Source organism: Cavia porcellus, unplaced genomic scaffold (assembly GCF_034190915.1).
Source record: "Cavia porcellus strain 051 isolate PalLab524CR breed Dunkin Hartley unplaced genomic scaffold, mCavPor4.1 scaffold_1, whole genome shotgun sequence".
Taxonomy (NCBI): Eukaryota; Metazoa; Chordata; class Mammalia; order Rodentia; family Caviidae; genus Cavia; species Cavia porcellus.
Genome location: NW_026947484.1, coordinates 189,577,916 through 189,592,427, shown reverse-complemented (window position 1 = coordinate 189,592,427; position 14,512 = coordinate 189,577,916). Strand labels below are relative to the sequence as shown.

Sequence of the window (14,512 nt, the reverse complement as noted above, 5' to 3'; positions counted from 1 at the left end):
ATCTAGCAATTCAGTTTCTACACGTAAGCTCTCAGGAACAACAGACAAACCACAGCACACCTTCACTTTCTCATAAATGGGATGAAATTGTTCATGGTGTTTTGTAAATGTGCTTTTTCACACAGCCTTGACCTTGGGCATTTTCCCTCTTAGGAAATACCTGCTGGAGTCCCGTGGGGAGGGGGCTACATCACAACTTCTTCAGCAGCCTATCCTGGTGGACACGCCTGCCACTTACTCCCTCATTCTCTTATGAGCTGACACTTTAAAAATAGTATCCCATGAGACAAGAAAACATTTTTGGGTTTTTTTTTTTTTGTCTTTTAATAATCTGAGTATATTTTATTTATTTTAGCTAGAAATGTTTACAAGTTTTTCTCCTGCATTAGAACTCTCAGCCAAGGTACCCTAGATCCTGACATTCTATTACTTTTCCCCCTTGGATTTTTCCCTACCCAGAGGTTGGCCATTGTTTCTGGTAGATAGGTATATATTTAGGCCAGATTATAAAATCACTCTCAGGTTTTGGGGTGCTATTTAGAGCTGTGATTCCCATTCTGAGGGAAAGTGGGTCCCCAGAGGGACTGTCCACAGAGAGGACCCTGCTGTGGTCCATTTTCAGGGGCTTCTTATCATAGTTGCAAGCCCTGATAGGCCCCATGTGTTTACAGGAAAGATCTGGGTCCCTAAACAGAAGCCGATGGATCCAGTGCTGGAAACTGTCACACTAGAGCCGGAGCTGGAGGAGGCCTTGGCAAATGCCTCAGATGCAGAACTCTGTGACATTGCAGGTAAGAGGCATTCCAGAAGTTTCCAGAAGCTTCTTCCAGAGGTTTGACCCACATCTGTGGGGAAGCGTGTTTGGTTGGTAGGATATGCATAACCTATTTCTAGCAAGAGACTGACAGTGCTAAGATAAAAATTCACTCTGAGCACCAAACTGAGGAAAATAAAGGTAAAAGCATCCAAGCCCACCTCCCACAGAGCCACTTGTGGCCCTAAGATCCTCCTCCCCAGGACTGATTTTAGGCCTTTGATGTTTGAGGTGCCATGTGGAGTATGAAGGCCTAGAGTTCAAGATGGAGACCTGGGCATGCACTATGCTGGGGGAAGACTGCATTCTGGGACCTGGCTCTGAAGGGCCCATGCCAGGCTAGGGTAGGAATCTTTCATGGAGGGCAAGTCGTGGAAAAGGAGCAAACCTAGCATGGTGGCCAGTTAGCCACTGAGTGGCCAGTTCACCAAAGAGAAATCAAGATAGGCAGACCTGATCCGGAACTCAGGAGGCAGAGCAAGAATATCAGGTTGATTGGGAGACGGAGGTACTGAGCCAGAGCCCAGGCAGGCTGCAGCTGTCTCTGTCTCATTGTGTCCGCTGGCCTGCTGGCCTCTCATGGGACCTATGTGTGACCCCAGTGGTGTTTAGGACAGGGAGATGGCACTCATCTGTCGTGGGGTAAGGGGGGGGGGCAATGACCAACTATATGCCAAGAGTGGCCTCATACAGTGGTGGCCATAGCAAATAGGAACCCAAGGAGTGGACAGGAAGAGCAAGCGTGTAGCCCACATCCACAAAGGAGACATGAGTGTGGGGAAGGATGAAGGGCTGCAGCAGAGGCTGTGGAAGGAAGGTTTCTATTTCTCCCCTGAAGCACAGAGCTGGTGCCTACCTCGCCCATGTGGGTCTGAGCACCAAACTCGGGAGGCCAGTTTGCTTTACAGCTAAGGATGTGCTTTGTCAGGAGCCACGTGAGTCACATGAGGGCTTCTGTTTTCATCTAGTTCCACAAACACAGCCATCGATGAGGGGCCCCTTGACTTCAGGTTAATTTATGTAGCAAGAAAGCCCAATCCGCCCATCCCACGTCTTCACATCGACTCACTATGGAGCTGTTTGCATCCTGCGCTTTCTCTTGCATGACCCTACATGACCTCACTGGCTTCATTAGGCAGCTCCGGGGATTATTAACTGACTGCTGTCAGAACCATGGCTCCTGCCAGCCTCTGAGCCAAAACAGAACTGTGACACTGAGCTTAGGTTCTGCATTGCTTTTCTGAAATCATTTCTCTCCATTTTGGTTGGCAAGCTGGTTGTTGTATTTAATTTGTCCTGGTTGTTATTATCTGCCCATGCTACCATGTCCTCATGATGTCTGGGAAGGAGTCAGGTGCTGAATGTGCCCCAGTGTTAACAGGCTGTTGCTGGACAGCTATTCTTTGATAGCAGCCATTGAAAGGTTGCAGTGCCTCTGGGGAAGGAATCAGGGAACATCAGTTGAGCACCAGTCGTGACCCACGTGTCCTGTGAGTTGTTCTCAGAACCTGTTGCACTAAATGACCACAACAGTCCTATAGGGTGAATTCCATTCATTATTGTTCCCATTTTACAAGAGATCAGCCAGGTCCTAAGGCTAGGTCTTCTGTCAAAGGGCCTGGATGCCAGGCTCTGTGGCCTTGTGTGTTAGTATATACAGCTGGGGGTTTGAAGGAGAGTGGCCCTGCATGGGTAACTTTAATATCTCCACATGACTTGGTGGCTAGAAATGTTATCAAAGGAACTGGGGGTGGAAAACTCACCAAAGAATGGTGATGAGGCTTTGGGACCTTTCTCAAAGAGGGGATGTCTGTGGCCCTCAGAGAAGGAAAAGTGGGAAAGGAGGCCAGGGGTCTCCAGATCATCTGGAGTCTACTTGCTCAGTCCCAGGAAAGGCGTTGCCATCAACTCAGCCTTCACTGGTCTCTCCTGCACATAATCTGGGCTTTACTCAAGGCTTCCTGCACACTGAGTGCCAGGTTCTATACTAGGCCCTGGTGAAAGGATCCTAAAACCACAGCCTGATTCCTGCCCTCAGATTGAACACATCTAGGCAAATATGAAATGACAAATGAAAGAAAAAGAATGGGGTGTAAGAGGAAGAGATGGGGGAGGTGAGGGAAGAGAAAGGAAGTGGGACCTAAGGTAGAGGTGAGCTAGAGAAAACTCGGGGAGAAGGGTCCAGGATGGGGCAGTGCAGGATGGTGGCTCTGCTCAGGCTAAGCAAGGCAGGTCCTTCTGAGCTGCTTTGCTGCTGTGTACAGCAGGCTTGATGTCTGGTGACAGTAGAAACCTGGAGGAAGACGCTGGCAAGTGTGCCACACTGACTTAAGTAATCATTTATGCAAGCGTTCATTCACTCACTGAGTAATGGACATTATGGAATTCCTGCTGTATGCTAGGACACAGATCTAGTCTCTGCCCTTAGGGGTCCAGGAGGTGATAGAAAGGACACAACAGAGGCACCTAGATTTCAAAATTAAAAGGCTCCCGCAAGGTACTGAGCATAGTTCATAGAAACCTAACAATCTTGGCTCGCGCTGTGGGCTGTAGCTTAGGGGCCACTGAGACTCAGCTGTAAGTACTTGGGATTTTCAGTGCCTGTGCCCAAATAGGTTGCAATCCTGGCTGACATTTAAGGACCTCTCCAGTGAGGCAGGGGCCAACAAGGAAGTGGAATGGGAAGACTCGCCCTTTCAAGAGGTACCCCCAGGCCACCCACCCCCTAGGGCAATGGGCTAGTGCCAGCTCTTAACTTTCAGAAGCAGTCCTAGGCAGGCAGACAAACCCTAAGTCCTGATTACTTCCATGCCCTTTGACACCTGACCTCCTCCCATTCCACAGCTGTCAGGGTGCAGCTTATCCAGGAACAGTTCCCTGGCACCCGATTCCTGGGCTGCAGCCAGCTTCTCGCACCTGCCCCAGGGTGTGGGAACACACCTAGCGGCCATCTGCCCAGTGCCGTCCCAAGCCTTGGGCAGCTGCAGAAGCTGGAGATACGTTCTGTTATCAGCCTGCGTCCCGAGTGGAATTACAAACGGAGGGAGCCCTGCCAAGGCAGAGAAAGGAAGCAGAACTCAATGTTCTTTTTCAGAGTTCAAAAATAGTCCTTTTTGAGTTTTGGGGAAGATCTAGACTTTTTTTTTAAAATCAAGTTCTTCAGTGCTAAATTCAGCCCTGCCAATGTGTACAAAGAAAGAAGCAGCAGGCATTGTGGCTGTGCTGTTTTCTTCCATTGCTCACTCGTGGTGTAGTGTGTGTAACACGCAGAACTAAGTGAGGTCACAATTTTGTGCCTAGAGCAGTCCAAAGGTGATGCTAACCTCAGACACACCAAGCACACTGTGCTCAAACATGGTAGCTAAACTCAGCCCCACCTTCCCTCCCTCCTTCCCTCTTTTCTCCCTCCTTCCTTCCTTCCTTCCTTCCTTTCTTCCTTCCTTCCTTCCTTTCGAGAGCCCTAACTTCCTCTGAGCTGCCAAATGGTTTTATTCCTTCTTAGGCCTGCTATTGATATATGTATTACCTCCAAAAATGTATTTAATTTGTCCTTAGAATTCCCAAGTTGAGAGGACACGTTAGAACTATAGAACTACTAGTCACCTGGTGATAGAATACTAACTTAGAAGTCAGGAGGGTCTTTTCTGAAAGGTTTCATAAATCATTTCCCTAGCAAATGAGTTTGAGCACTTGCCTTAAATATTTATTGTAAAAACATCAAACAGGATGAAGACATGAGAAATAGTTGTGTGTCTTGCTATATTCAAGTGAGATCAACAGTCATATGAGGTTACATCTTTCACATGATTCCAAGCAACCTTTCCAAATTCTGTTTCCAAACCTGAAAACCCGGCCGCCCAGAACCTCCACGAGCTGCTGTGTGTGGGAGCCGGGGCTGCCAGCTCCGGAAGGTGACTTGATGATCTGACTCACCTGCCGCTGACTCAGGCCTCAGTTCTGGCTGCCCACGTCCACGCAGACTAAATTAAAACCTGGAGAGCTCGAAAAGCTGCAGATGCCTCTCTCCCTACGAGTCCTCTGTGGTGATGAACAGGCAAGCCTAATTTTAGCAAAGACTCTCGAGATGTGAGAAGCAGCAAAGACTTGGAGATCATTTTATCTTGTGGTTCTCCGCTAACATGGATCATCAGAATCATCCATGGAAATAAAAATCATCTCTCCAGAGATTTTCCAGGACTAATCCAGCGTAGAGCAGGCGCCCTCTGTGATTTGCATAGGTGACCATGATTGAGGGTCACTGGTTTTATCTTACTCCCAGTAGGACCAAGGAGGTTGAAGCCCAAAGGGAAGAGAGGACCCACCCAAGATCACATTGGGACATAGTGAGGACTGAGACTTGGGTCTTCAGGTTCTTCATGAGAGCTCTTGTGTTATTTCTCTAACCAATACCTAGTGAAATACTTAATGTAATGGTTTGGGGACTTTAAAAAGCTTTCACCAAATATTTATCAAATACGTATTTGTTTTCTGGAAGAGGTAGAAGAGAGAGAAATAATATTCTTCTCTGACATCTGGAAGCCCACAGCCCAACAGAGGAAGTGTGCATGTCTCTAGATGTCTCTAACACTGAGCACCCTGTGCTCTGATAAGAGCACCAGGCTGTGGGAGAAATGGTGAGGAACAAGGAAGAAGCCAGGAAGGCTCCCTGGAGAAGGGAGAGTTACTCCCAAGTCTTAAAGGAAGGATGATTAGACTGGTTAAATAAAATGCAGGATATCTAGTTGAATTTGAATTTTAGGTAAACAATAAAAAACTTTAAATATTGAGTGGGGTATACTTGTACTATCTTTAGTGGTCTATCTGAAATTCCAGTTTCACTGGGTAATGGGAAATCAGCCCCAGAAGGGACAGCACTGGCACAGGTAGGGAAGTCTCTGGGCACTGGTGGTTTGTGTAGCCAGGGCAGGAGCCATATGGGTGAGAGTCAAGGCTTCTGAAACAGGGAGGGTGAGTGAAGCGAGGCTCTGGGGTTTGAACCTGGCCATCATCCTCCCATCAGGACAGCTATAATGGCCTCATGGTTCCCAAGCCTACGTCCCTCCACATTGAGTTCTCCAAACACAGCCAGAACTCAGGGCTCCTCACTCCCTGCTCAAACGTCCCGTGGCTTCGCAGGCCATACCTAGGAAAAGATCAGAGCTCCTCGTTTCATCCCAGGAGACTAGGATTCGACCTTGCCCATTGGTGCAATCTGGAGGGTGCAGATTAAGGAAGGGAATGTGAGGCAGTGGTTCTTGGCCTCAGCTGCCCATTGACACTCCCTGAGGAGCTTTAGAAAATGCAGATACCTACACCTCAACCCCAGAGACTTTAGGTTAATTGGTCCAGGGCAGGCTTGCACATGAGGAGTTTCAAAAGATGCCCAAATGTTTCCTGTGCAGCCAAATTGAGAATCACTGATCTAAATCTTCTTTCCTGGCTCAGAGAATGCATTCCAGGACTAGGGGGTATTGTGACCACCCCTAATATCACCACATATCCATCTCTTGTCTTCTGATATGAACGGCCTGCAACCTGTAACCTTACCCACCCATCTCTAGGCCTCCCTACCTGCCATGCCTAGCTCACTTCTTTTGGCTAGTCACCCTTCTCTCCAAAGTACAGTGCCTCTTCTGTTTCTCCCAGCCAGGTACATTGAACTTTCCTTTCCAGCACTACCGTACCTCGTCCTTATGTTTCTAATGGTGTGGGCACTTGCTTAGCACCCTTCTCTCCCCGGCAGACTGCATGAGCAAAGACCCTGCCTTTCTTTCTCCTCTGGGCCCCTTTCTCCATATCCACACATGCACTGGGGACCCTCAATAAATGAAAGGATGAAAGAATGACTGAACATGGGATGGTGAGGCCATGTTGGCATTTCCAGAAAGGTCTTTGTTGTTACTCTGTGCTGAACTTTGGGAGGTAGAAGGTGAGAAGAGATGGAAGCTCGGACACCAGTTACTCCAAAACTGTAATAATACAGATAGTCATTGGCTGACAATGCAGTGGCTTCCTAATAAGCCCATTGTAAGTTGAAAATATTGTAAGTCCAAATTCATTTCACATCCTAGCCTTCCAAACACTGAGGCTCAGGAGCACAGTACACTGTAGAGTTTATATTTCCTCATGATTGTGGGGTTGACTGGGAGCTATGGCTCTCTACCACCGTCCAGCATCTCAGAAGAGTCTGTTGCTGAATACAGCTAGCTGGGGAAAACAGCAGAATTCAGAGTGTTGTTTCTACTGAATGCATATCACTTGCACCTTGCCATATAGTCAAAAATAAGTAGAAACATTGAAAGTCAGGAAGCATCTGGATAGCCAAGAAATTAGAGGACCTCAACCAAGACAGAGGCGGTGTCACAGGAGGTGGGCCAATGTGAGAGACCTGAGGAGGCTGAACAGCTTGGGAGAGGGTGCCTAGCGGGAAAGGGGGCTCTAGTATCAAGCCCCTGATGGGAAAGATTTCTTCTGTTGAGCCCTGTGGGACCTCAGGGGGACCTGGGAGTGTGAGGTCAGACCCGAGAGAAGTCCAGAATGGATGGAGATGGAGAGTAAGAACAGTCCCACATATGAAAGTATTCATGTTAGTGCTTCTTACCATTTCTGTGAGCAGAGTTCTTGGGATGTGGAAGGTGGGTCCCCAGAAGACATCTCTGTCTTCAAGAGCAGAGTGTCATTAGCCTTCTTTTGTCCCCACAGCTATTCTGGGCATGCACACGCTCATGAGCAACCAGCAGTACTACCAGGCCTTGGGCAGCAGCTCTATCGTGAACAAGGAGGGACTCAACAGTGAGTACCAGGCCCCGGCCTCCTGGCAGCCCCACCCTTTGCCAGGCCCCAAGGGTACCCTGGAAGACAGGCTCACCCTCTTGTGTCTTATTTCTCTGCTTGCTGATGTACTGGCCCATTACAGGAGTTCTAAAATTTTATGTAACCAAATATGTCCATTTTTCCCTTTGAGTCTTTTGGAATTTTGTATTTTGTTTATCTTCTTCATGCCAGCATCATAATTCTGTATTTTCTTCTAAAACATTTAGAGGTTTACTTCATCTATTCCGTTTCTTAATCCACTGGAGTCCATGTTTGTGTGTGCTGTGGGATAAGAATAAATTCCATTTTTTAAATAGATAGTTGTCCCACACCATTTTTGGTACATGTATTCTTTTACCACTGGCCTAGATTGCCTCCTTTCCCATCAGTCTGTGCATTCTTCTTCTGTTCTACTGTTCCAAACTCCCTTCAATTTTTCTTGGGTCCCTATCACATTGTCTTTATGCCAAAGCATTGTTCCAAGCTGCCATTCTGGCCCCAAAGAGAGACAAGTGGGCCCAAATAGGAACTGTCCTTCCTGTTGGAAGATATATGCATTTCTTTCCCACCTGGGGGTTCACCTTATCTTCACAAGAACCCACTGAAATAGTACGCACAGGCAGAATGAGTATCCTTACCTTATAGGCGAGAGCTCGAGGTTCAGAGAGTTTAAGAAATTCAGGAAGTTTAAGTTTACAGGAAGACAAAGGCAGCTGCCAAATCTCCTGGCTCCCTTGCTGGGCTTCCTCTGATGCATGACACCCAGTGTAACTTTTCAACATGAAGCCTTCCCAGGACCTGAACTCTGCTTGCACTTCCTTTCAAAATGTTCTTGTATCTTGTTAATCACCCTAGGTGTGATTAAACCTACACAGTACAAGCCTGTGCCTGACGAAGAACCAAATTCAACAGATGTAGAGGAAACACTGGAGAGGATAAAGAACAATGACCCGGATCTTGAAGAAGTTAACCTCAATAATATCCGGGTAAAGTCCCTTTATTTCGCTTCACCTGTGTGTATGAGGAGGTGGCATGTCCATGTCACCCAGCTGCCAGTGGCCCCGGCTGTGCAGAGCAGCAAGGTCTTGTTTTGTTTCTGACCCAGAAATAGATGGAAATTTTTACAGACAGAAGTTTTCAGGCAGGGGATGCTGGACAGAGTAAACAAGCGCATCCCACAGTCCTGCTTTCTTTTGGAGGATGACTTCAGGCCAGATGTTCACCACGGGCTGGACCGGCTCTGATCTGGAAACCTGCCATGTTATTCAAAACACAAAGATTCTCTGAGATAAAAGTGTGAGTCAGACCCATGCAGCAGCATGGGATCTCGAGGCCGAAGAGCCCAGTACCCACCAGGCTTGTGTGGTCACCATCCCCTGGGCAGGCCCTGCCCTGAATCATCAGTGCAGCTGCTGGACCATGTTCACATTCAACCTCACGTTACAGCCACAGAGCCGTTGACCCAGAGGTCCAAAGAAATAGCTGGGCTGTCTGTCCACATCTCTGTGACATTTCCCTGTGTGAACAACCTGGCGAAGGAGGGACTGGTAGATGACGGTCAGCCGCCTGCAACCCCGGACAGGCTGCAGGAGGAATTTGGGGGCAGGAGCAGCTGCCCGTCCACCTGCTCAGCCCAAGGCCACGGGATTAGTTCTGGGAGGGTGAGGGGAGTAAGACAAGATGCCAGCCCCTGGCTCCTCTCCTCTTTCCTTTCTTCTTCGTTTTCCTTTCAGTGGCTGCCAGTACCGAGGCACAATCAGATTGGAACCCTGGGCCCCAGTGTTCTCCTCCACCTGGTTCCCAGGCTCTGCTCCCTCGGGAGTTTAAGTGACACTCTGAAATGTGAGCTTGGCAAAAACATAGCCAAGTCCTCTCTCTGTGCCTCAGTTGTCTGCTGTGGGCCCAAGGGAGATGCTGGCACAGTTCAGAATTGTGCGTTCTGGCCTTGAACCACTCTCTGAGGCCTTGGCCAATTTCTTCCTGTACCATGAGGCAGTTGGTTCGGATCGGTGGATTTCACTTGAGGGGAAGAAAGCGCATGTACCAATGCCCAGGCCTGCTCCAGAGACTGGTGGTTGTGTTGTCTGGGACAGGCCAGAGCCCCAGCATGGTACATACATTCTCCAGGATCTGCTGATGCGCAGCCAGGACAGAGCCTCAGCCTTGATGTCTCCTGGTATCTACTGAAACTCCCATCCTGTTTTCTAGAAATGGGTACAGAGAGAGAATGAGCGTTCTCCAGAGTCACACAGTGATAGAGACACCTTGCTAGTGGCTGAAGTAGAGGCCAGGGTCCAGCCCCACCTCTACACCCAATCCAGAGCCCTTTGTACAACACCCTTCCTATCCCTATGCCTTGACTTGTGCCTCTCTTTTTGTCCTCCACATGCACAGAAGAGAGCTGTGGGTCCTATATAACATTTCAGGTGTCGTTTTTCTGTCTGTGTACTACAAAGTTCTTTCTGTATCTTAGCCATCGGGGATAAAGGTCATTCAGTCTTTTGGCCAGAAACTTGTTAGACTTGGGGAGGAGCCAGGCTCCCCCAAGGACCCCTCTGTCTCTGGCAGGTACTGCTGGTTACTTTGCTCCTTTCTTTCTGCAGAATATCCCCATCCCTACCCTTAAGGCATATGCAGAAGCCCTGAAAGAAAATTCCTATGTGAAGAAATTCAGCATCGTTGGGACACGGAGCAATGACCCTGTGGCATTTGTATGTAATCTCTGTTCTGCTGTGTGGACAGTGGGGGGCTGGATACAGATAGGTTGGGCATGTGGCCTCAGGAATGGCCATGTCCACTATTGCAGAGCTCAGTGTGGTGTGGACCAGGCTGGAGCCAGGAAGGGATGTAAATGCACAGTCGTCACCCAGCCCTGCCTGTCATCATCCTGCTAATGCTCACTGCGCCCTGCTCCCGTGGTGGTGGTGGGGTCTCCCTACTCTGCATGAAGAACCAGAGTTCAGAAAGATCAGGCAATTTGCTTGGTCCAAAGTCACACAGCGAGTAAGAAGCAGACCTGGCATTCAAATGAAATCACATGACCCATACGGTCCAATCACTCTCTACTCAGTAACTCGCCTTTGGAAAAGGCTCCTAAGCCTCATTTTCTCCGTCTCTAAAATCATTGTCTTCATCAACAGTTTCAGTGACCAGTTTTATATGATTTTATTTTTACTCATGTCTTAACAGATACTGACAATCAAATTCGGTTGTACTGAGTGTAAAGTAACGATTAATTCTTCTTAAAAATAATCAGAAACATTTATTGAGAGACTCTGGGCCCAGCAGGCTCTGAGAATCCATCTGTAACCAGTCTTAGCTCCCACACTCATGAATACACTGGACACTGGACACCTATGAAAACAGCACAGTGTAATTACTAGGACACTAGAAACAGATAAAAAGTACAGGAATTAGCTTACCAGGGACAGTGATTAACCATCTAGAAGCAATCTGAAAATTCTTTTCTAATTTTTAAAATAGTTAAGACAATTTTATTCAATATTTTTGAAGCAATAGAATTTTCTCCAATATTTTTGAAGTGAGCAATCTCCCATTGCTGCTAGCAGGAGCCTCTGGACTGATGACCCCTAACTTCAGTGCCCCCTGGGTTTGCCAAGGGTGACAAAACTACGTGCTCCATCTACTGCTAAGCGATAGATCAGAAAAAGGAACATTCATGCTGGCATTCAGCTCAGTGCCACAAATGTTTTGGTCGGGATTCCGCGCCAGCCCGATGGCTGTTGTGAACCCATTCATACCTGCATATACAGTGCCAAATACAGAGCTTCTGGGCCAGATGCAAAACCCACTTTCAAGCCCAAAAGTGCACCCACTGCCTGCCCTATGCTCTCCTCTATGTCTGCCATGCCAGAAGTCAGCATGTTGCAGGAAAGGACCTCTTGCATTTGCTGGACTGCCAGACCCGAGTGTGGTCGGTCAGAAGGCAAGCTGAAACACCATCAGGGCACACTGCAGCCCAGGAGGGGTGATAACTTTGGTGTGTGGAAGGCTCCAGGGTGTCAGGCCTTCCCCAGTTTCAGCACACAGGGCCAACACAATACAGCAGACGCTGCTGGCTCAGTCACTTCAGACAACGGGGCCCACCTATCCCTGTCCTTGGCCACTCAGCTGCTGGTGTCTTCTTTCCGCATGACACATTGTTTCCACCAACTGCTAATTACCTCATTTCTGTCAGAGGCTCAGATTGTCATCTCTACCTCCTGGCTGAATCCCTCTGAAACGTGCTGAGGGCCACCTAAGCCCTCCTCTTCCAGCTGGCCCTGGTCATTTGCTGAGTGGGGTTGTTTCCCAGCACCTCTTCTTGCTGGTGCTCAAACGAAGAAAACGGTGACTCTGTGGCTCTTCAGCAGGACAGCAGGAGAGATTGAGCCCAGCGTGCACAGAAGAGTTGAGACTCTGCTAGTCATTCAGTGAGCACTGCCTGAGGACTGACTGTGTCCTATGGCAACATGGGATAATAAGGTGACTTTCAGTCCATCATGGAGAATAGTCTAACGGAAAGACACATTCATAAAAGCAACTGTGGCCAGATGTGGTAGTGCACACCTGTAATTTCAGCTAATTTAGAAGCGGCAGAATGATCACAAATTCAAGGCCAGCCTGGGCAATTTAGAGAGACCTTCTCAAAATAAAAAATAAAAAGGGCTGAAGATACAGTTCAAGGCAGAGACCCTGGTTTTGATGCCCAATGCCAAACTAAAAACAAAACTGAAGCAAGGAATGCAAGTTCCCGAGACAGTTACAGATAAATTCTGTAAGGTTCAGGAGCAGCCTCAGCTGGCTGAGGGTGTCATCCAAAGCTCTCGGAGGAGGGGTGTTGAGAATGACACCGATGGGCAGGTTCTGAGAGTGAGCACGAAGGGTGTTGCAGAGGCCTGGACGCAGTGGGAGAAGGGAAAGCAGTGGGAGAACACAGATGTCCAGCAGGGACTGCGAGCAGCCTCACTGGGGCACCATGGAAGGTGATGCGGGGCGAGGCAGTGTAGACCTCCAGAGGGGCTGTTCAGGCACTGGGGTGCATTGAGGGGAAGGAGGTTCCGGAAATCACTTTGCCTCTCCCCACTGGCATTTGTGGATCTACCCGGGAGGCTCACGATCTTTCCCGGGGAGACTCACAGGCATCCCCACTTTTCTTCTCTGCCTAAGGCTCTTGCTGAAATGCTCAAGGTGAACAAGGTGTTAAAGACGCTGAATGTGGAATCCAACTTCATCTCTGGGACTGGGATCCTGCGCCTGGTGGAAGCCCTTCCACACAACACATCTCTGGTGGAACTGAAAATTGACAACCAGGTAAAATGGGTCAGGTGACCTCACGTCCTTTACTATGTCCTGTACTGCATCCTGCTCCTGCCCATCTTACTGCTGGACAGAATCTGGACAGCATAGATTCTAGAAGCACCAGAGCCCAGCCATCAGGGACCGCCAGCATCATCCAGTTCACACCCCACCCTGCGGCCTCCTTTTCTCCTTATTCCACCACTGCTCTACTGGCTTCTTCTTGTGCTCCCTAGTGACGGGGAGCTTACTCCTTATTGACATCACTGCTTCACTCTCAAGCTGTGAAAATATCATCCCTTAAGCCCAGTGCAAATCAGCTCCCTTTGTAAGTCCTGTTTGTTTGTCATAGTTTTGTTTCCTGCTTCCCCCAGAACATCTCATAAACTCCTGGATGCCAGTCTTCCAGGCTGTCCCCATTTTCTTCAATGATCATCAGTCAAAGGAGCTTTAGAATCTGCTTGCCACTGAGGTTACTGTGGTCAAATTCATTTGCCTTTATGTGTTACTGCCTGGAGTTACTGTCTCTCTGGTTACTGTGACTCAGTCATTTATCTTTGTGTAATACTTTCAGTACAGTGGCCTATGACAGTGACTTGTATGTGACATGACTGAGAGTCTGCTGTGGACCAGCTCTGTGTTGCTTCCCTTGAAGCCATCATTTTTAGTCTCGCGATGGCACTGCGGGATGTGGGGATGATCAGTCTCAGCCATCCACAGAAGATGAGACAAGCAACTTTCTCAGGGTCACAGATTTAGCACTTGAGAAGCAAGATTTAAATCCAGGTGTCTTGAACTCCAAAACCCACACTCCTCCCATTACCACATGTTGCTTCCAGTATTAAAATGTTTTTTTCTTCCTTCTGGGTAGGGAACCTAGGATGTGAAACTTTTGGCTATATAGTTGCATAACTATACAAAAAAAAGGTTGTAAGGAAATATAAAATTACAAACAGTGGTCGCCTCTGAGTGAGATTATCAGTAATCTTAAACTTTTTATTGTAAAACATGGCAACTGGGCAGAAGAGTGCATAAACTGTAAATGTGTAGCTTAGCAAATCACAGCAGGCGTGTGAACTGCATCCACATCAAGAATTAAACCCCATCAACCTCCAGAAGGCTTTGACTGCCTCTTGCCAATTATAAGCCTTGAAACTCTCCACAGCTTGCTCCTGCTCCTGTTCCTCCCTCCATGCCATTGGCCTCCTAGAACATCCTCCCTGTCCCTGTCCTCCTCCTGCCTGGAGAAAACTGCTTTTCCTTGGGGTTCAGTGGAAGCCTCCTTTTCCCAGTGGTATTCTGGAGTAGTTGGAACCAACTTGTGATGATTGATGTGCCTGTATCTCCAGCTTCTGTGTGCAGTGATGGTGCATATTTACACCTTGAAATCACTCTGGTAGGTGGGAATATTTGCCTTGTGAAAACTGGCAAACATTACATAGCAGACTTCGGGGAAAGGGTGAAACCATGGACCACTGCCTACTCCTGTAACCTTCACAGCTCCTCCAACCTCTACCCTGAGAGAGTGAGGTGCTTCCTCCTTCATGTTCCCCTAGCGCTGCGGCTTCCTGTGCTATGGCTGAGTTA

At 48.3% G+C, this 14,512-nt stretch overlaps 1 protein-coding gene across 2 annotated transcripts in view; it reads left to right on the top strand.

Annotated features, from left to right (window-relative positions):
• Positions 1-14,512, top strand: part of Tmod1 (tropomodulin 1) — a 69,696-nt gene that overhangs the window by 37,220 nt on the left and 17,964 nt on the right. For both annotated transcript variants that reach the window (XM_063225068.1, XM_023565525.2), the window contains 5 exons: positions 672-791; positions 7,517-7,606; positions 8,483-8,613; positions 10,231-10,338; positions 12,797-12,940. In XM_063225068.1, the coding sequence (XP_063081138.1) occupies positions 672-791; positions 7,517-7,606; positions 8,483-8,613; positions 10,231-10,338; positions 12,797-12,940 (593 nt within the window). The remainder of the gene's footprint in view (positions 1-671; positions 792-7,516; positions 7,607-8,482; positions 8,614-10,230; positions 10,339-12,796; positions 12,941-14,512) is intronic.